The sequence below is a fragment of the Vigna unguiculata genome, chromosome 7 (assembly GCF_004118075.2).
Source record: "Vigna unguiculata cultivar IT97K-499-35 chromosome 7, ASM411807v1, whole genome shotgun sequence".
Classification (NCBI taxonomy): Eukaryota; Viridiplantae; Streptophyta; class Magnoliopsida; order Fabales; family Fabaceae; genus Vigna; species Vigna unguiculata.
In genome coordinates, this window is record NC_040285.1 from 33281748 (window position 1) to 33303704 (window position 21957).

General features: G+C 31.2%; 2 protein-coding genes and 1 long non-coding RNA gene across 8 annotated transcripts; 2 read left to right on the forward strand and 1 right to left on the reverse strand.

Annotated features, from left to right (window-relative positions):
• Positions 1–1442: 1442 nt before the first annotated feature.
• Positions 1443–6839, forward strand: LOC114192221 (ras-related protein Rab7). Its single transcript, XM_028081864.1, has 7 exons — positions 1443–1760; positions 1835–1861; positions 2109–2208; positions 2328–2474; positions 2610–2690; positions 2768–2913; positions 6360–6839. The coding sequence occupies exons 1-7, from the start codon at positions 1708–1710 to the stop codon at positions 6424–6426; spliced, it is 621 nt and encodes a 206-aa protein (XP_027937665.1). The 5' UTR covers positions 1443–1707; the 3' UTR covers positions 6427–6839.
• Positions 6840–8874: 2035 nt separating this feature from the next.
• LOC114189964 lies at positions 8875–10721 on the reverse strand. Its single transcript, XR_003605751.1, has 3 exons — positions 10625–10721; positions 10448–10519; positions 8875–9096 (listed from the first exon to the last, which is right to left on the reverse strand). It is a non-coding gene; the product is annotated as an uncharacterized LOC114189964 (long non-coding RNA).
• Positions 10722–13542: 2821 nt separating this feature from the next.
• On the forward strand, positions 13543–18939 carry LOC114190016. Of its 6 annotated transcripts, none has more exons than XR_003605757.1 (10): positions 13543–13773; positions 14034–14085; positions 14875–14948; positions 15258–15359; positions 15834–15977; positions 16669–16720; positions 17645–17718; positions 18132–18221; positions 18491–18570; positions 18649–18939. XR_003605757.1 is itself a non-coding variant. In XM_028078760.1 (10 exons), the coding sequence occupies exons 1-9, from the start codon at positions 13646–13648 to the stop codon at positions 18526–18528; spliced, it is 759 nt and encodes a 252-aa protein (XP_027934561.1). In that variant the 5' UTR covers positions 13543–13645; the 3' UTR covers positions 18529–18570; positions 18649–18939. The 6 variants fall into 6 exon arrangements, 4 of the variants coding, with proteins under 4 accessions (XP_027934561.1, XP_027934562.1, XP_027934563.1 ...); XR_003605758.1 differs by having other exon boundaries at positions 18491–18554; XM_028078760.1 differs by having other exon boundaries at positions 18486–18570.
• Positions 18940–21957: the final 3018 nt, after the last annotated feature.

The following is a 21957-nucleotide window of genomic DNA, read 5'->3' on the forward strand; positions in this document are numbered from 1 at the left end:
AATAAAATAAAAGAACTATATCTAATTAAGATGGATAATCAAATTCTTAAAAATATAATTGTTTTTATGAGGATCATGACATAATTATGAGATATTTTCTTTGTAATTATTTACTTCAAATTCAATATGATATCGACGGATCTTCAGACAAAATTTAGGGGGTGTCAAGATAAAAGGTTAAATAATTATGTTTTTTGTCTTTAAATTTTGATGTAAAATTAAAATTCCTTACTGGCTGGCTTTGATATATTTTAGTCCAAAAACTTAAAAAATGAATGGATATGGTATTTTTAATCCAATTATGTTATTTTTTTATATGTCAAACACATTTTTCATTAGATGTTGAAACAGAAACGTGATAAATTGTGTAAATAACTCAAATTGTAACATGAAACGCGTTTATACTTAAAAAAAATTAAAATAATTGGGTTAAAATGATTATATCCATTCATTTATAATATTTAGGAATCAAACTATATTAAAATTTATAATAGAGACAAATTTTAATTTAATGTCAAAACTCATAAATTAAATCATATTTAGCATGAAAAATATATAAAGTTCTTTAAAATATCAAATGATATATATATATATATATATATATATATATATATATATATATATATATATATATATATATATATAAAGTTGGAGAAACGGGAGGGGCATGTCCCTCCTATACTTATATTGTCTTAAATACTTATCATCTTCAAGTTGAGATGATATCGTCTTAGATACTCATCATCCTCTAATTGAAATGTTAATAATTATCGAACATTTCACAATTAAATTCAAGAAAATATAAGACAAATATCGCCAAATATGACTTAATAGAACTTATCTGGATGGATCTTAATTAATTAAGTTAGGATTAATTTTAATTAAACTATCTTAGCATAGCCATGTTTTGTTTCATCATGTTGTTTTATATTAGGTTCAATCTTATAAAAAAAACTACTTTGTAGAAAAGATTAATATTTAAAAAATTTAAAATTTTTTAATCACTTTTAAGTGGCTTTTAATATTGTTTTGTACCAATTTATCAATTCAATGAGAAGTCGATTTTGTAATTTTAATAATTGAAATAGTAGATTGGTTAATTATTTTTTGATTGAATAGTCCATTTCAATTCACGTAAATAATTAGGATGGAATCTTCTAGGTGTGTATCGTATTCTGATGTTACCTTTTCTTCTCTCTCCCAAACAAGTCAGAGCGATATTATTGGATCTGATAGATCACCCACAACGTGCCATCATTCATGCACGCTTCGTAACTTTATCTCGCAACACCTCTCTTATAATTATACTTGAATTATGTCTTACTTAATTACCTCTTTAATCTATTTAATTTAATTTAATTTAATTTAGGACTCCGCATCTATTAACTTTCCATAAAAATAAATTCCAAAATTAACTTCTCGTAGTTAAATTTTAAACATCCACTAAAGAGAGTAGACCAACCTTGTCAGAAACCTTTTTTTCAGTTATTTTTTTAGTCCATGAAATTTATTCATTAAAGGAAAAATAATTTTCCCCTTTTATTGTTTTTGGCGAAATCTGTTTAATACAAGAGCAGTGCAGAAAGCGATCGAAAATGGCGTTTCTTTTCCCCTTTTGTGCTCGTAGTTGACCTCCAAATCAAATCCATCAATAAAGAAGCGAAGGAAGGAACAACCGAGTGCGTTGCGCCCCCACCGTAAGCAGCTATGTCGTTGCGCAGACGAACCTTGCTCAAGGTCATTGTTCTCGGCGACAGCGGGTACGTTCTTGGTGTTTTTCCCGCAACACCGCTTTTGAAAACGCTTTGTCTGATTCGTATTTTGCCATTGCCAGGGTGGGAAAGACCTCGTTGATGAATCAGTATCCTCACGCGCCGCGCGTCGCGGGTTTTTCACCGCTTTTCGGATTCACTTTGGTTTACAATCATTTATTATAATTGTAATTGTAATCATAGCCAGTGCATCTGTAAAGTTTATCAGATTTGTTTCTTTGGTTATTTTGATGATATTTTTATAGTTCTTGATAATTCTTTACGTCCTTTATTTTGATTTTTTTTTTTTTAATTTTTTGGAATTTAGCTGTGTGTGGACCTTAACTAACTGTGTAGATACGTGCACAAGAAGTTTAGTCAGCAATACAAGGCTACCATTGGAGCTGATTTTGTCACTAAAGAGCTTCAGATTGACGACAGACTTGTCACTCTACAAGTGGGTTTCGTTTCCTATTCCAACGGTATTTCAGTGTTCTTTTGAATTTTTCTGTTTTAGGGTTGTAGTGAAGATTGTTTTGTGTTCCAATGTGTTTATTTTCTGTGTCTGATTGATAGATATGGGATACTGCTGGGCAAGAGAGATTCCAAAGCCTCGGGGTTGCTTTTTATAGAGGCGCGGATTGCTGTGTTCTTGCGTATGATGTTAATGTGATGAAGTCTTTCGATACCCTTGACAACTGGCATGAGGAGTTTCTGAAACAGGTAATTATTGTCCTTTTCCAAATGCTTTATCTCTTGCTCACAACATTCACAAATTGTCTAACTCTAATTTATTACCTACTAATGTTGGAATTTGCTGAATAAGCTTTCTGTTCTCGTTGTGTTTTTGTGATGCAGGCAAATCCTCCCGATCCAAGGACATTTCCATTTATTTTGCTTGGAAACAAGATTGATATTGATGGCGGGAATAGTAGAGTGGTAGGCAAATATTATTACACTTTAAAATTTTCTCACTTTATCTCCGAGTGTAAAATGTTTATTTATCTTACATGCAGGTTTCTGAGAAGAAAGCGAAGGATTGGTGTGCTTCAAAAGGGAATATTCCATACTTTGAAACATCCGCAAAAGAAGATTTCAATGTTGATGCTGCATTCCTGTGTATTGCCAAGGCTGCTCTTGCCAATGAGCACGAACAAGACATGTAAGTTTCACTCTCGATAGTTATGAAGATATACATGAATATAAGTTGTACTACTATATAACTGTACCAGACATGTACCATCTATTGTCTATGATGTTAGTACCACTTGCTGTTTAATATTTAATATACAACTAGTATGCATTAAGGCATATCTACAGACTCTCACTGTTGGAATGTCAATGAAGTGATAGAAATAGAAAATGGTTCACTGATATGCGTTTCATGACTCATATTTCTGTTTTTGCCTAAGTTCTTTATTTAATGTAAATTTGATTACTGTCTTTGAATATTATGTAAAAGAGTAATTACTTTGGAGCATAATCTTCTGTGAAAAGTTGTTTAATTATCTGCTATGCATATGAAAAAAGATGTTGAGGTAATTTTCCAAACTATCATCAAAGGCACCGAAGAGTGCTAGTTCCGCTGGCATTTTGGAAAGGCTTTAATTGAAAATTTTGATTTCTTTTTGAACTCCATCTTGTGGAGTCAGAATCTCTTTCTTATAAAGAAATTCCCAAATCTGCTCCCTTCTTCCAAATATTAGTGGCTTGTATTGTACAAGTCAATCCGAATTGCTCACAGGCAATCACAAGACTACATCTTAGATGTGCTTTTGGCATTGATGCCGGCAGTATCTAAACTCATCCATTTTCTTAAAAGGGTTGTGTTCATTAAAGGCAATTAAATGATCTCATGAGAAATTGATTAGCCACATGAAAACCTAGAGCATCGGAAAGAATATCTCCATCTAAGGCTTTCTCTTTTAGAATTTCAGTTTTTCACAGCAACTTCCATGTTGATGGCATGTTTTGAGTTGCTACTATTGTGCATGGCTTCTGCAAAGTCCAAACTCTCCTCCGTTGTTGCATATTTACCCATTTTCTTTTGCACTCTTAATTTGTTAACCAATAACTCCATCTTATTCATGCAACTACTATATAGTTGCATCTTAAGCTATCAGATCAACTTGCATTGCCTTTGTATTGGGAAACCAAAGTAAGAGAAGACTCCATTGATGAGTCACCCACATAGGTTAACTTGACATTATGATTATACTGTTTGAACATTATGACATTATGATTATACTATTTGGAGATTATTACATTATGATTACAATTTTTCAATTTAAATTTGTTTTAAATATTGTGATTTAGAGGTAATTTTCTCAATTTATGTTGTTTTTGTTCATATATATTATATAGAAGTGTAATTTTGCATTTTAGGTCAAATCATAGTATGTTTTCCAAGTTACGAGTTTTCACCTTCCTCCAAATCCTAGGTAGAAAAGGTGCATTCAATGCGTTGGCTTGTTGGGTCCATCGTGCTTTTGCCGTCTCTAGTGAAAGCTATGAAAAATTATAATATGCCACTTCGAAATTGTTGGAGTTTGTAAGAAAAGGTGAGGTTGAAAAAACAAAGGTTGATGAACAGATTCAAAGTATTTATTGAAGCATTGACTTCATTGATATTACTAATTTCAAGATGTGAAACTCATTTATGGAATGATAGCTACTGTTAAAAAAACCCAATGATCTTCAGTAAATTCTCATTCAAATCATTATGTGTCTAGTGTTTAGAAAGAAAGTAATTGTGAGGAAGACTCTTATTACAAAAAAATGATAGTGAATGTGTTCAAGATAAAACGCGATGAAGAAAATGCTAGGATTCATCTAAAGCAGAAGCAACCTAAATCCTGCTATCAAATGTCAATACCGAAAAACAAGCTATGAAGATTCTGAAACAAATGTCTGTTGATGCTTAAGATAGATTGATGTTCCACTTTGAAGATGTAAAAATGCAATGCTTGTTTGATATTCATTTATAGGAGCCAAATGTTCTTGGTGGCTCTATTTTTTATTGCAGCTAATCAGGTCACCATTTATATCCCTCCATGGTCTTCTGTTCCCAAATTTTTTTTAGGGAAAGAGAATAGAGCATGTGTGGTCATGCAACTTTTTCATGTGAACATTTGACCCTTAAGTTCTAAACTTATAACTTTAACAGTTCATATAATGTCCAAGGGTCAATATTTGATCCATTTCACTTCTCTTGATAACACATTGCTGTCACTTGATATTAAGCTATCATGACTGGTTCATTTCCAACATACTAACAATACTTTGTATCAATGCCATAGGCACAATTAAACTAAGAAATTATCTTGTTGCTATCAAAATGATACTCATTTCAATCAAGCTTCTTTTGGTATTCAAATTTCCACTGTCAATAAGTGTTAAATTCAATTAATTCTTAAGGAAGTTTGATGTTCAATTTACTAGATGCAATTTTGAGTTTGATGTTCTGTTATTGAAGCAAACAGATTTTTAATGTTGTGATAAATAGATTGTCCAAATTATCAGGTCTTCTATGGAGTCATAATGTCTAGTAGAGAGTCTTCAAACGTTTTCCTGCTCCATGACTTCTGTCTGGTTAAAAATATGAATTTCTCATATTTCTTATGCAGCTAATAGTTTATTAAGTTTTAAAAAACCGTATTCTTATGAGATGTTATGTATGTTTGGGCATGACATTCTGCTTTTGACTTTATTCTTATAGTAATGTTTTCTTTTATGTAGATTGTGAGTTATTGTCACTGTTATATATATTTTTATTCTGTGTGAAATGAAAATCCTATAGAACAAAGGGGGAGGAGCTAGTTGGAGTTTGCTCCTTAATATTACACATCCTGTTTGTGTATTTAGCTTTTCCGTTTTGAAAAATGAAAACATCAGTCTTTAGTTTAGTGTGATTTTCATAATTTTTAACTATAGGGAAAAGGCATGTAAGTATGTGTATATACATGCAAAGTGCCAACTACTGTTAGCCAAGGAGGTCGAGCATATAAATATTAACACAAGTTGATGAATATCTTGCTGCATTATTAAAGAGGGAGCGAGGATAGTTTTAGTTATTCAGCTTGAGATTATATTATAACTATGAAACTGTAAAACTATAACATCATAGTAAATGTATTCCATTTTTAACGAGTTCCAAGGAATTTGATTTCCAACTCAATTTACGTCAAATCATATATAATTGGTTTACGGATTCCAGAAAAAATTTGAAGAGTATGTTTGTGTTTTGGGGGATAATGGAAAGGAAGCTTTCTACTGTTAGTCCATTTCCCGAACTACAAGGTTGGAACAGGGATGGTAGCGGTGGTGAGAGCCAGTGTGAGAAAGCCTCCTCTCCGTCTGCTGATAGATGTCACCATCCACTTTTTATGCACTTTTCCTGATCCCATAAAACAGATATTTACGTTTTTTATTTTCTACATCGCTTCATTGGCTATTTTGAATATGCATATGAACGTTTTAAAATTGATTCCTTGTTTGGAGTCTCATGCCATATTCTGTTTGGCATTTTCTTATTTCCAGATTGAGTTATTGGCGGCAGATATCTTTTTAACTGACTTCGGAACTCATTTGTTTCAATTTCAATTGCAGATATTTTCAAGGGATTCCTGAGGCGGCAGTTCCAGAAAATGAACCGAGGAGTGGATGTGCATGCTGATATGGAGAAACTGAATAATTTTCTGAACTCCCCTTGTTGCTTTAGTTCAAACTCTTCAAATTCTTTTTGGTCATTCAGTGCATACTGTATGCCTTGATTGTGAGAGTAAACTGTGTACCTTGAGGTTGCCATTTTGATAAGTTGTACCATTTATTGTAGTCCTGTTTTAGGAAGGACGAGCTTCAGAGTGTTGCACTTGCAGGTAAAGCATGTTCAATTGATAAACTACGGCCTGCTAGATGCGGCATGAACCATGGAATGTTTAAATAATTTTTGAACCTTTTTTTTCCCGTTCATTGTCAAATTGAGATGTGGCATGAACCTCCGAACATTGTGTTTGAATGATGTAGCTTTTGTTTCCTTTGCAAAACGGATTTGTGTTTGGAGTATACGATGTTTGTTATTATCATGCATAATTATGTAGTCTTTCATCTTTACCATTTCGCTTAGAATTTGCTTTGTTCGGAAGGTCGAACATGGGTGGACACATGACATGGCACAGGTGATTTTTAGTGGGCGGAACAGAGAGGAACACCACAGCGGCACAATGGTGGTAGAGGAGTAAGTTGAAGAGATTTTAAATGATCAGATTAAAACAATAACACCCAAATTAGAGTCACTGCAATTTTAGAAATTTTATTTTTAGATCATGACTAAAAGATTCACTCATATCAACCCCCTGTGTTACCTAACAGTTGTAGTGGGGTTAGATAGTAGTTGTATTACCTGCCTTCCTACCTAAACATTAGATACGTAAAACAAAATTTGGTGGTGAGAAAGTGGTTCAAAGGAATAATAAGATGGCGTGTTTTCCTGAGAAGTAGACACTAGAAGCATACTTTAGCAAGGATTATCACGTGTACTATTGTCAATGGTATTTATGACAGTTCATGAGTTATCCTTTCAAGAGGAGAATAATCTTGGGAGGGCCTTTGCATCATGTTTTTTTGTCGTGTTGGTTGAAAATATTACTAAGATATTTATACAAGTTTTTTAGAAGTTAAAAAACAATTATTTTCACTAAAATTTTAAATTCATTATTACAGTAAATAACTTACTAAAAGTTATTTTCAGTAAAAAAATTTCTTTTTTTTATATGATAAACCAAATGTTGACACGTTTTTCCATTTATATTTTTGGAAAATAAAAAATAATCTATATCAATATATAAAGATATTCTATTTTTTGTGTCCACATTTTATAATACCAATTCTACCTTTTATGATATAATTATTTATTAAATTTTTTAAAATTAAGGTTATTTTTACCTATTTTCTATAAAACTGTTTATCACTTTTTTATTCATCATCAATTAATTTATCTATTCATTTCACTATTTTTTTAATAAATATAAATTTACTTTATATATTAACTTAATAACATTACACTGTTATCCCTTACTAACATACTATAATTCATATTTAAAAAATTAAAAAATACATACATACGTTATCGTTGTACGCTAGTAATAAATAATAATAATAATTCGTAACTCTATTCCAACACTGTTTGTAAGACATAAATAATAACTATTTCGTAACATAATTTTTACGTTGCATAAGGAAAGTTGAACTTTTATATTATATCTTGAACGAAGTTCTCTACGATAAACATAATTAACTAAACTTCAAGTTTGAAAAATATGTCATAAGAAATTCTCACACAGTAACAAGCATGCTCGCATGTAAGTTACTTGTTGTAATAGAAAGAAAATGTGCTTCAATATAGTTTTATATTTATCAAGTTTAATATACAGATGATATATTTTATTAAATATTATATATTTATTTAATTTTGAAAAGTAAATATAGTCAAATTAATTTAATCTTATATTTAATGATTCCAAATATAATAAAAATATTAACCATTAGATGAAGACACATATTTTAAATATGAATTATATATTTTGCGTTTGTATTTAAAGATGGATTTGATAGATTTAAAAAAAATAAAAGTGTGAATAATTATCTTACATATATAAAATTTTAATAAATTATATGACCATCGTAGAATTCAGGTTTTTGTAACTATATAATCTTGTACTCGAATCACGCTAATAGTAACCAGCTGATGCTAATATATTATACAATTTCTATTATTTTGCATATTAATAGCTATATTAATTTTAATATATTTTAAATATTTGTATTATTACGTGACTTTTATTAAAATTTAAGATTAAAGGAGTTTGAAACCATAAGTTATTGAAAAAGACTTAAGAAGAGAGAGAAAAATGGCTTGAAAGTTATAAAAGAAAATGAAACTTAAAGAGTTTGAGATTAAAATTTTAAGAGTTATTTGAAAAAGAAAAGATAAAACAGGAGAAAATGAATAAAACAGATAGATCGAAAAGTAAATTGTTTAAAAACAAAAAAATTCTTTATAGATTATCTATGTAACGTCCCATTTAATTATTAAACGAAATTAAAGAAAACGTCGCATGATAAAGTATAGCAGCGTAGTCTTGGGGTCCTTAACACAACCCCTACAACCCGGCACACCACGATGCCAACATAAAACAGATACAATCTGACAAAGAGTGTAGAGTAAGGAATCATAAGATGATACAGGGGTCGTAGCCCTAAAGAAATCGTAAATAAAATGCCTCCAGCCCAGATGGCTAAGCTACTGAATCACCGCTCCCTTGCTGACCACGAGAACCTCGCCCATCTGCTCCCATCAACCAAGTTGATGATCATCGCAAGGAAGAACAACCACATACAACACAGCCATGCAACAAAACGGGTAAGCTAGAGCCAACACATACTCATCATACAGTCAAATATATTTTCATCATCTCACATCCATATAACAACCAAACATGTCATGACTCTTCATTCAATACACTACGACTCGACTCGACTCATCCGGATACGTATAACTTGGTCGGATTCAGCGGATGCTTGCACTTGTGGTGGATACCTCTGCTCGACCCTGAGCTGCTCGATCCTGAGCTATGTGTTACCAGTGTTACGATGAATCAAAATCTCTCCCACCACAAGGTTAGCCCTTAATGAGTTTCAGGCCTCCTGCTACTCCCACCACAAGAGTCAGTCCGCTCTAAGTGAGACTAACTGGCTCCTCGGAGCGTCAGGATGCAACCTTACCTTGAATCCTTACCTAGTTATACAGATGGGGCACCACCATGAACACCCACTAGCAGGGGCCATGGAATTACGTCCCGACCACTGAAGCGCGACCCCGGAGACCTCACCTAGAGACCCCCAAGGACTTATGCACTGACACGTACAGGACACAACCGCACAACCCAAATGATATCCACTACGCATGTATACGTTAATTGTACCGACCTTTAAGTCAACGCCTTTCATGTTCCAGGCTCAACACATTTCGTTTCATCATGAACCATTCACGTACCAAGGACTTCCAATCCATATCGTTATCATGCCTCTCTCATACCAACCCTTTCAATACAATCTCATGTAAAACTCATGCCCACCCTTTATACATAATTCGCCACTTGTATTTCTCTATCATGCCCACACATACCAAGCCTTTAGCACAGATACTCAAAACCAAGCAAATATTATCCACACAAAACCCAGAAGAACATCCCACATCACACTGCCTCGCCCAGCACCTCGCTTAGGCTGGAGGGTCTCGCTCAGGCGAGGCAGTCTCGCTCAGGCGAGCCTCCCCCTCGCCTAGGCGAGAGCACAAAAATCAGGTGCATGAGCAACGCGGGATCTCGCTTAAGCGAGATCCCTCTCGCCTGGGCGAGTTGCCTGCTCGCTCAAAAGTTGAGCGAGCCACCTGGGCGACTTTTCGCGCAGGAGCACTAGGCGAGCTCCCAGTTTCATCTCGCTTAGGCGAGATTGACTCGCCTGGGCGAGATTAACAGGTCTCGCCACTGTTCTTCACTGCATAGCCATGGAAAACGAACCAAACTCGCATACAACGCATTCTCATACATCAAGTCGAAGGATTTAAATCATGCAAGTGGGATCAACACCATTACAGAACAAAACTACTGGAAAACAAGAGCTCTAACTTCCCATACCTGGGAGATGCGAGCTAGAGCTTCCGATACTCGAGCGGCGAAGGACAGTAGCCCAAGGAACGGCTTAGCGAACTGAAACCAGCAGGACAAGGTTTAAAACGAGTTCACTAGAAGGCTCAAACTGAAAACGTAAAGAAGAGACTGAACGAACATAGAGCTTGAGTTGGGGAGACTTACGCGGAACGGAACAAATGCGGCTGAACTTGCTAGACTGCGATTTCTCCAAACCCTAGCAGAGGTAAAGGCAGCTGTGGCTCGAGGCAAGGACAAAGCTTTTTCTGAAAATGGCAAGGAACTCTAGGTTTAGGGCAGACCTAAGAATTTTATACATTGGGCCGGCCTTAGGCCCACTCACAAAGGCAGCCCATAACTTTAGGGCAGAATATAAAAAATGGGGCTTACAATCTATGCTAGGTTAATTTACCAAATGTGTCAATTTATCTATTGTGGTCAGTAATGGGATTGAAAATTTCAAAATCTACATGATAGGGTCAAGCTGGTTAAGTGTACGAAATTAAAAGGTTTCGTCTCATATGAAGTTGTACGAGCTAGGTAGACTTTTGAAACAAAATTTAGGTTAAAATATGTTTTTGGTGTTTATTTTTGTAGACAAATATCAATTTGTTTTTTTTTTATTTATCTTAATTTAGTCTTTATTTGAAAAAAAAATTGATGTAATCAAGTTTTTTTGTTAGTATGTATTAACACCGGTGGGAGATGTCACGTGTCTTGTGTTTTTTTTTTTGTTAAATAAAATTTTTATCACGTGTTAAACTGACATTGTATCACATGACGATGTGATGTGGTAGTAGCAATGTCACATGTCACTTTAGGTTACATGTCATTTTTTCATTCACAAGTCATTATATTTTTATTTGTCTCAATTTAATCCAAATTTTTATAAGAATTAAATGATTTTTCCTTCTCCAAATTAAAATAAAATTAAATTTTTATATAAATATTTTACAAATATTTTCATTAAATTTCATACCAAAATTGATCCAAATTTCTTTAATCTTTTATTAAAATTTAAGATTAAAGGAGTTTGAATCCATAAGTTATTGAAAAAGACTTAAGAACAGAGAAAAAATTAATAATCGATCCAAACTCATATTAAAATTTAAGATTAAAGAAGTTTGAAATAATATGTTATCGAACAATTTTATTCTCTCTCAATCTATCACGAGGCAAATTTTTACCTTTTCTAAAAAACAAAAAAAATCAAAAAATTAAATTTAAATATAATATTAACATAAATAATTTGATTGCATTAAATTTTCTGAGACCAAAATGAGATAAATAAAAATAAAAGAACAAAATCAATATTTTCTTACAGTTATGAAGACCAAAATCAGATTTTAACTTTTTTATACTTAAGTTGTCATACGGTAGACAATTTCAAATGGAATTTTTTTTTTATTATACCTAAATATTTATCAATGGTTATAAGTAATATCATTAACCTCAGTTTTGTTTGAAGGATAATAATGTATAGTCAATTTTTTCTTACAACATGAGATGAGATCATCTAAATAATTTTGAAATATAAAAAAATTTGAAAAAACTAGTTAAAATATATCACATTCAAAAAAGGTTGTTAAAATTTAATTATTAAAAAATTATTTTTCTTCTCTAAATTTCCTGAAACAAGACATGGACACTTCAGCTAACACTTATGCTTTAACGGTACGACATCATAATCCAACACACATTTTTAAGGATAGAACATCCTATTTTCATCTTTAATAAATCGCTTAAATATTTATTTATTTCATACTTTTCTTTTTCAAATAACTAAATCACCTGAATTTTCTTAGGCAAATTCAAAATTTCAGATTTATTTTAATATTAACAAGAAAGAAAATTTTCATTACACTACTGTATTCATTATATTACATTTTCATAATTTAAAATAGGTTTAATTATTCGGTGGTACCCACTTTGTTAGGAGTGTGCCAATTTGGTATCCGTCGAAAAAAAAGTGTCAATTGCGTCCTCATTTTTGAAAACGTCAGGTCTCTTTCAGAAAGAAATAATTAACGCCATTAACGGTAGGTCACGTGTCAATCTCACACTTTTTTTAATTTTTTAATTTTTTTTTTGTAAAGATTTTTTGTTGTCACGTGTCAAGTCCCTGTTTTGACACGTGACAATGTCAATGCCATGTGGCAGGATAATGCCACGTGTGACAACTGTTATTGTACTGATTTCAATTTAGTACTCATATGTACTTGATTGTTTCAATTTAGTCCCTACTTTTGTGCCTTTGGTTCAATTTTATCCCAATTTTTTTAAATAATTGAAGAAGATTTTTTTAGTCAATTTTTTATAAAATTAAAAGTAATTAAGCATAAATAACATTAAGTACTAAGATATTTATATTAAAATTTAGTTGTATAAAAAATGTTATACTAATAGAACAATATAATTATCTACTTTTTTTTTTCAAAGTAAAATAATATTGTTTCTGTCCAATTCAAGACCAAATTTATTATTTGTATGAATGTTATACTAATATTTTTTTATTAAAAATAAATTTTTAGCATATTATGTTATTGTATATTATTAACCCATATCTTGTCAATGTATTCTTTGACCACTAAATTTTAAGATAAATATAAGTACTTAATTTTATAAAAATATTTATACTTAGTTTTAATCTTATAAAAAATGAATTAAAAAATATACTTCAATTATTAAAAAAAATTTGGACAAAATTGAACCAAAAACACAAAAGTGGGTATTAAATTGAAACAATCAGGTACATATGAGTACTAAATTGAAATCAGTACAATGATAATTGTCACACGTGGCACTGACATTGCCACGTGTCAAAACAGGAATTTGACACGTGGCAACAAAAAATTTTTACAAAAAAAAAATTAAAAGTTAAAAAAATATATTAAAAAAAATTAAAAGAATATAAGAGTGACACGTGACCTGCCATTAACGACGTTAATTATTTTAAAATTGACACACTCCTATCTAAATGGGTACCATCCAAATAGATCCGAATAGTTAAACCTTTAAAATATTCACAAATCTAATCCACATTAATAAATGAGTCGAATTCAACTCATAACTATATATATGGTGTCTTCACCCGTGTTGGTGGTCACATATAAACCACAAACTGCATCATTATTGTTCTTAATTTTCTTCACTGCTATTTGCTTGTGCTTCTTTCTCTCGATCTCAATGGCGAAAATTTCAGTGGCAACCGGTTTGAAAACTCTCTTCACTGTTGTGGGACTTCTCATGGTTGCTACCCTTATTTACACTCTCTTCATCGATGGTCTTCCGTTTCGTAAAGAGCTTCTCACACCGTAACCTCTCTCTATCTCTTACTACATCCAATCTCAATAACGTCATAATAGGCTTATGTTTTTCATGATAAATTATTTTTTAAAATTTAAAATCAATTTATGAATCTTAATTTTTTAGAATTAGACGGAGTTTGTTAAATTTTACTTTTTGTTGTGAGTGCCAGTGGGAAAGGTCATCGAATCTGTAATTATTTTCTGTATTTTTAGTTCACTGCTTTCTCTGGGCATAAACAATTTTTCCCAATTCTTTTTTGGTTCAGGTGGATGGCAGCAACTTTGATTGATTTCTATATCAATGTTGTAGTTTTGGCTGTAAGTCAACATGCTACTTGACTTCGTTAATTGCTTCAGTATTTTATATAGACTTCTAGTGACAACTCGTATTACACTTATAACTTTAATTGGAACTTGAGATATTTTATCCTATGAGGAATCTATTCATTATTTTAAGTTATTACTGCAATGACAGAATAAACAAAGATATTTAATGATGCTAAGATACCGACATCAGTTTTAGATAGAGAAAGGACATGATCAATGATAAACTTTTTCAAAGAAAAGTTATTAAATTCTAATTTAAAATATACGTGCTGCACTGGATTTGTCAGTAGACTTATCTTTGTCGTATGTTGGAGTGAGAAATAAAGTTGACACTTCATTTCTTGTTTTAATTGTTCTAATATGAAATTTCAATTGCGCAACTTCCTCTCTGAAAAGTTCAGTGCAGTATTCCACCGGGAACTCATCTCTTGTGCTGTGTGCCCTTATAATTTTTCGTAGGAATACAAGTCAAGTTGAGGAGACCTTTATAATTTATTTCCTACTTCTTTTTTGTATATTATGACTGACTTGCAATTTTCAAATTATGTGCATGTGTTGGGTTGTTTTTTTGAGAAATGATCACTTATTTTTCAAAAATGTCTCATAAAGCTGACAAAAGTCTATGATTGTTTCTTTAAAATACGGTGAACCAAATGTGGACTTAAAATCACTCTAGAACATAGGTCATACTTAAAAGAACATTGCTTAATTGATATTATGTTAAAATCACTTCTCGAGCGAAGTTTCATAAGCTCTGACATGCATTGTCTATCACATCAGATCTGGGTTGCTTACAAGGAATCAAACTTGGTTAGCTCAATTCTGTGGATTATTTTGCTTGTTTGCCTTGGAAGGTATCGTTTTCTGTCATTATTTGGCGTTATTTTAATTGAATAATAATATGTAATATTACTTTACCGAGGCAAGTAATAGTATGTAGAACATATATTATCGGAGCTATGAACAAAAACTTTTTAACAAGATGATCTCTACTTTTTCTGTTATTGTTTCCCAATTCTATTACCTTGTTCAGCTATAAAAGCTCAGATTAATTATTAGTTTGAGTTGTTTCTTATCTGGTATCTTGTTTATGATCGTTCAAAAGAATCTCAGAAGTGCTAATTTATTTCACAATTTTTTGGTGTGTTTTTCAATTGTTCCAGCATCACTACATCTGCCTATATTGTCGTGCAATTTTTGAAGCTTTCATCTCAAGAATCTTCACAGGATCCTATGTATTATGTTCTGTTGCGGCATCCGAACAAGTAAATCTACAGAATCACTACTACAGAGTCGTGTTCTTTCAGTATTTGTCATTCTTTTTAAAATCCTATATATTTTCTTGATCAATGCATAATGGTGTCACTCTAGAGTCTAGCTGTCATCCAGCTTATGCTTCTAATTTTTGACAATCAATCTTCTTGGATAGTCTTTTAATTCTGAAATGAATATATTCATTTTCTTCCTTTAATCAATATGAAGATAGTCAGATTTCTTGAGTTTGATTAACAGTTTGCGAAGTCAAAAAAATGATACAGGGTTTTTTGTTCCTGTTGCTAAAGTAAATTGTGTTATTAATTATTTTTGTTCCATGCCGCGTAAACTATCCATAAACATATGAAAAAAGGGGTCTGGATGATATATATAGAATCCAGTTTTACGGTCTCCTTAGCTGTGTGGTTTTTGTGTATAATCTCTAAATTTTCAATATCGGTTCTCATTGACTCACATTTATACAGGAATGACATTGCACCACAAAGAAAGCATTCTTCGGTCATGACCCTAAGAATACTTTTCAGCATTTTGGGGCTTGTCATGCTTGGAACTTTGGTGTACACTGCTGTCACTGCTGGTTCTCCTTTCCGATTGGAGCTTTTAAATCCGTAAGTTCTTCATACTTGTTATTATTAGCATTATTTGATGTTACTATCCTTGTTGTCAAGCTGCATGAATGAGATGTGTATCCTTTTTTGTACTTTTCGTGAGATGGAACATTCTTTTTGTTACCTCATTATCACTTTATTTGTGTTATCTCCTGCATTGACCAAGTTATTTTGTTTTCCATTTTGATGTAATGGCTTCAATTTTAAAGAAAGTTTATGGTCATGCAACAAGAACCTTGTCAAGCCTTAGAAAAAAACAGTTTTTGAAGAAGCTGAGGATATATTTCTTGATGTGTGGCAATCTTCATTATTTGAGTTTAGTGCCCAAATGCACAGCTATCAGTGTTAACTTGATCTCAGCACAATCCAAATACTGATAATAAAGCACTAATAAATTACTTGCTCATGTAGTAAGCAATGTATCTGTTGGTAAACATTTTAACGCTTGTGCAAAGAGTGTAGTGCGGATTACATTATTTTAAAAGATGCAAATCTAGCAGGTATTTTTAGCCTTCATTTTCCTAAGTTAAATATTCACCAAGACCAATGCTTGTACTTGCTGCGTTTCATTCAAGAAGCTATTTACATCTTTGCTTTTGCACGCTCATGTTAGAAAATTTTCTTTGAAGTTTCAGCTTACCCCAGTTATTTTTCATTTAAGTGAATATGATTAACTCCAAAATGTTTGCAGGTGGTCGGCAGCAACACTAGTTGACTTCTACATCAATGTTGTGGCTCTAGCAGTATGTCTACTTTTTTTAATCTTAGCAGCTCTAAATCATACAAATGTAAATTTATTTCATAAAATGGAGGATTAAGGTTCAATGAGGCAAAACAATTTTTAATAATATTTATATTGATATGCTTGGAATCACATTTTTTATAATATAAGTCTAAAATTCTATATGAAAAAATTTATTGTTGAAAAATAGATGTTTGGCCTCCCTGTTCTGTACTAAAATCACATGTCACTTATAAAATTCTTGATGGTTATAAGCATTTATGCCCCTATAAAGTTAAAGTAGGTGTATTTTCTTTGTTTACTGATTAAAAAAATATTGTTCTAGAGAATTAGTCTAAAAGATCTTTTAAATGACTCTCAATTACATTCACATTGAAGGCATCGATTGGTGTTACATTCCGTTAGATGTGTTCTAGTTAATTGGTTTATCCACGCAGAGCATGTAACTTTCAAACTTTCCCAACTCGCTATTTGATTTTTTGCATTCTGTTTATCGTAGTAAGATGGGACAAGATTTAAGAGAATGAAAGGAGGTAGTTCTCTTCTTCCAGAAACCATAAGGGAAAAGATATTTGTTTTTATTTCCTAATTTGAGGCCATTTGATTATGTAAAATTACCTGCAATGGGGTTTCTATTTGGGTCATTTAATGCCTACCAGAGAAGCCAGCCATCTATATATATGTGCTACGAATTGCATTTTGGAGCTTTAGCAGAAAGATTTTATTAAGTCAAGGAATAGAGTTTTCATTGGCAGTAGTTGTGAAAATGATCTATTTGAACCTCTAAAAAATGTTAAGATAATCAACGTCAAAATGTTTTTGCATGCAAAGTTATGTTCAATTCTATAATGCTGAAGTTTAATTTCATTAATATTGTTTTGGATAAGTTTAGGTATCATATTCCTAACTATTCATGCAATATCAGGTCTGGGTTGCCTACAAAGAATCTAGTTGGATTTCTGCAGTCTTCTGGATAATTCTATTAATATGTCTTGGCAGGTTTGTTCTCACAATTTTGATTTTTCTCATTGGTTGGTGATTAAAACTAGTTATCATTAGAAAATACCTTTCAAGAACTTTTACTAGCTATAGTTTTATGACAGATTCCAGTTGCCAATGAACAACTGTTTAGTTTTTAGCTATACATTGATTTGGATATCAAATTTAGTCTTTTAGATAAATTATGCATAATTTGTATATTTTAACAGAAATGTGATTGTACTGTAATAGAGCTTATTACTGGAATATTCCAGAAAAGATTGATTTATATTTTTCTTGTTGAGATTATGGTAGAACTGATTACTTCTTTACTTGCACGAGCAGAGTTACAGTTTATGCCAGTTAACAACACATACATATAGACTGATAAGTTTTTTGTGGTTGACGTTTGATTCACTTTTCAAAATTTTCAGCATTGCTACTTCATTCTACATCGTATTGCAGCTGTTTCAGATATCTGCTCAAGATCCTGCTTACCTTGTTTTAGTGCAACATGGGGACAGGCAAGCAAGCATTTAGTACTCTTTTCTTTTGATTTTTGAACATTTGTATTGGGGGACTTGAGCAGGCATGAAGTAATATTTTTAGGCTTGCAAAATCCTTTAACTGTTTAGAAGTTAGTGTTCTGTCTCGCCGAGACTGTTATCACTGGTTAAGTTTATCAGGTAATAAGAGAAGAATGAAGGTCACCTCTAGTTGCATAACCTCTATCTTTCTCTCACTTTTTGTAGTTTACTCAGAAATGTTAATAATTATTTTCATAATAGGTCAGAAAACAAATATAAGGGGATTTCTGGTCAGGCAACATAGCAATGGTGTTCATGAACCAAAGGCATGTAAGAGGCTCATATGGTATGTTATTGCAATGCAAATGTGAGTGGATTGCCATAAGGCTTACGCTCCGGCATTTACTTTGTTTCATAATTGCAGGAAATTAAAAAGGGTATGGGATAATCCCTGAACAGATATGGTAACACCAGAAGACAAAATTAAATTAATATACTAGTGCAATAAATGTAGTTTGGAGATCATTACTTCTGTCAACACTACTGTCGGGTGGACGATGTCGTTCTTCTAGCAGTAACTGTAGACTTGTGTACTTTCTTGTCTCATAAATGTGTAATTTTTTCCTCTATATAACACTGTAGCTGTAACTAATTGTAAACTTTAAATTCTATGGCACTCATGTGTTATGTATGAAAATATCTTTGTCCAGGTGTCTATATGGGTTAAAAGGTCATTTCGAAATAGATGTCAAATCGTTATATACATTGTCAAGTCCCTCCCTAAAAATCTTAATATGGCAACCATCTCACCTAAACAAGGTAAGCCTTAATAAATGAGCTAGAACAATAATGTGTGTAAAATTGAACGAGTGGTTAATGTTTTAAATACTTTTAGGAATTTACTTTGTTGGATAATATTAGATATACACCCTTTACAAATGACCCAACTCCTTCCAGAATTTCTCAACTTTTAACAGGAAAAAAAAAACATATGAATTAACATATTGATCCTCCAATGAAGTTTCTACTGAACTACAATATATTGAGTATTCATTTCCATTGGTTGGCTTTGAGACTTGATCCTCTGTTGTGGAAGAGGTCTTCCTGTAACCACGTGTAATTGCTTTCTCTGTTTTGTCATACTTTTGATCATTCATCTTTTTTTGATTCTATACCTTTCCTTAACTTTTTTATGTTATTGGTTTTCGAAAATTGGTTAGTCTTGTCATCACCAACCAAAGGATTCTATCAAGCTTTCCATGGGTACAGATACTGTACAAAAGAATAATGATAGAATATCATCCAAGGACAATTTCAATTACCTTTTCTCAATGTGTCCTTCATTACGTAAAACCCAAGATTCTTGCCAACAAGTTTCACCCTCAAGGCATCTTGTCATGGTTCACACAATTCATCAAACACTGAATCTGCTATGTGAACCATGGACTTCGGATTATTATCGTCTTCATTTTCAATCTTTGCAAAATTATTCTTCAGTAAGTTTATCTTCTGCGGTGGTGTCTTTTTACCCATCATCAACTTTTTGAAAAAGATCTGTTTCTTATCACTTCACCACCTCCATCCTGTGGGTGGATCTTTGCAAGAGCCGCCATTGTCAGAAGCTCTGAAAATTAATACTCTGGATTGTTACCTGCTGCCATCATATAATAAGATTTGCTCACTTATGTTCTTTAAACTGATTTATCAATATTGATATTCATTTCTTTTACAGAGTTTACTTTTAATTTTTCTCTTTTAGTAACTTTTTTTTTTAATTTAAGTAATTACTCAAAAAAATGACTTTTACTTTTTTAAATATTATTTTTTAAAAGTTAAATAACAAGTCATAATACAGTTATAAAAATTATTTCCGTTTATAATTATCCTTTTATAAAAACTATTTAATAATTTATTAATGTATTTTACTTCAATAATAAAAAGTTGAGTTATAGTAAAAGAAAAATAGATACATATGTTCTCACTAATATTTAATATATAGATAATAAAGTTTTACATTCAAGTGTCCAGAAATCCGCTTTTAATAAATATTTTATTTATAATTAGTAGATTCACATGTGTAAATACGAGTTATACTTTTTTTTATTTTGTATATTAAAATAATAAAGTAATAAAAATATTATGTAATAAAATATCATAAAAATTAAGTTATATTGTTTTAAATAACTATTAAAGTAATGAAGTAATAAATATAAGTGATGGATAATAATTTTAGTTTTAAATATGATAAATAGAATTGATATCATAATATGGTGCAGTTAATTGGTTTTATGAAATAATTAAACTAGCATGTGATTGGTGACTTTTTTTTATTTAAATATTTTTAAAATAATAATATAATTTTTATTATATTTATTTAACCATTAAAAATATTAATAATAATATTAATATAAATTATAAAATTTTTAAAAGATTAAAAATCTATTTAGCTAAAATATTTAGTAGAATCAGATTTTTTATAATTAAAAAAATTATAATAATAACACCATTATGAATAATAATAATAATAATAATAATAATAATAATAATAATAATAATAATAATAATAATAATAATAATAATAATAATAATAATAATAATAAAAAAAAAAAAAAAACAATAATGATAATGATACCAATAATAACAATTTAATGATAATAAAAATAATGTTTATGCTATAAATAATAATGTCAATCTTAATACTAAGACTAATTAATGTTAACGATAATAATTTATAATTATATATAAAGATATACATCAACAAAATAAAATAAAATAAAATGGACAAGCAATTGTAATATAGTCCCGTAGTAAATAAAATTAAGATGCGTGTGTAACTATAATAATAATAATAATAATATCATTATAATAATATCCCGTAATGATACAAATAATAATAATAATACAACAACTACACATATAAAGAGATACACTTTTTGATGCTCACAATGATCCGCTTCTCTACACGGCAACCCTTGGATAGTGGTTATTTTGCATTCTATACCTTTGAACTTTCATTTCCTACAATGTTGAACTTAATGCTATCCAATCTCTCCTTCTTCCCCATTCTCTCTCTCTCTCTCTCTCTATATATATATATATATATATATTTTGCCTTGTTGGTAGAAGACTAACTATATCACAGTTAATCAAATTCAATTTCAGAAATTCATAAAGATCAACAGAAATGTGAATTGTGAAAAAAAGAATAAATCAAGAATAAGAAAGTCACAATGACAACAAAGAAACTTCATAAACGAAGTAAAAAAATACAACATTCATAAAAGAACTAAAATTTACATAATATAAATTGATTGAGAAAAGTGTAAAATCAATTAGCATTAGATTCAAGAAAAGAAAGGTGCAAGCCTCATAGCGTCCTCCTTTGAAATACTCACTTGCATGGTAAACTCCATCTTTATGAATGTCTACTTTGCACACATTGGGTATCTGATTTGCCTATTACAGATACTATAGAGAGAAGAAGAAGAAGGACTGAATCAAAGAAGAAGAGTTGTCTCTAATTCTTTCTAAATACCCATTTTTATTGAAACAATAACCCTAAGAAGTAAAAGAACCTAGGTCTCATCCACGCTTCTACATCAATGTCTTCGAGTTCCACTAAATTCATTCAACGCCAACCCTCTTTTGATTGGTTCTTTCCAGCACTACTTCGCTCGAGACCTCCAATCACCCTGGTTTAACAAGGGTTTTCTTCTTTCGCCCTACGTTAGCA

Coding starts and splice junctions, on each gene's coding strand:
- LOC114190016 (XM_028078760.1), top strand. CDS start 13,646: ATGGCGAAAATTTCAGTGGCAACCGGTTTGAAAACTCTCTTCACTGTT. Junction 13,774..14,033: donor CGTAAAGAGCTTCTCACACC/GTAACCTCTCTC, acceptor TTTTTGGTTCAG/GTGGATGGCAGCAACTTTGA. Junction 17,719..18,131: donor CTATTAATATGTCTTGGCAG/GTTTGTTCTCAC, acceptor CAAAATTTTCAG/CATTGCTACTTCATTCTACA.
- LOC114192221 (XM_028081864.1), top strand. CDS start 1,708: ATGTCGTTGCGCAGACGAACCTTGCTCAAGGTCATTGTTCTCGGCGAC. Junction 1,761..1,834: donor ATTGTTCTCGGCGACAGCGG/GTACGTTCTTGG, acceptor TGCCATTGCCAG/GGTGGGAAAGACCTCGTTGA. Junction 2,475..2,609: donor ATGAGGAGTTTCTGAAACAG/GTAATTATTGTC, acceptor TTTGTGATGCAG/GCAAATCCTCCCGATCCAAG.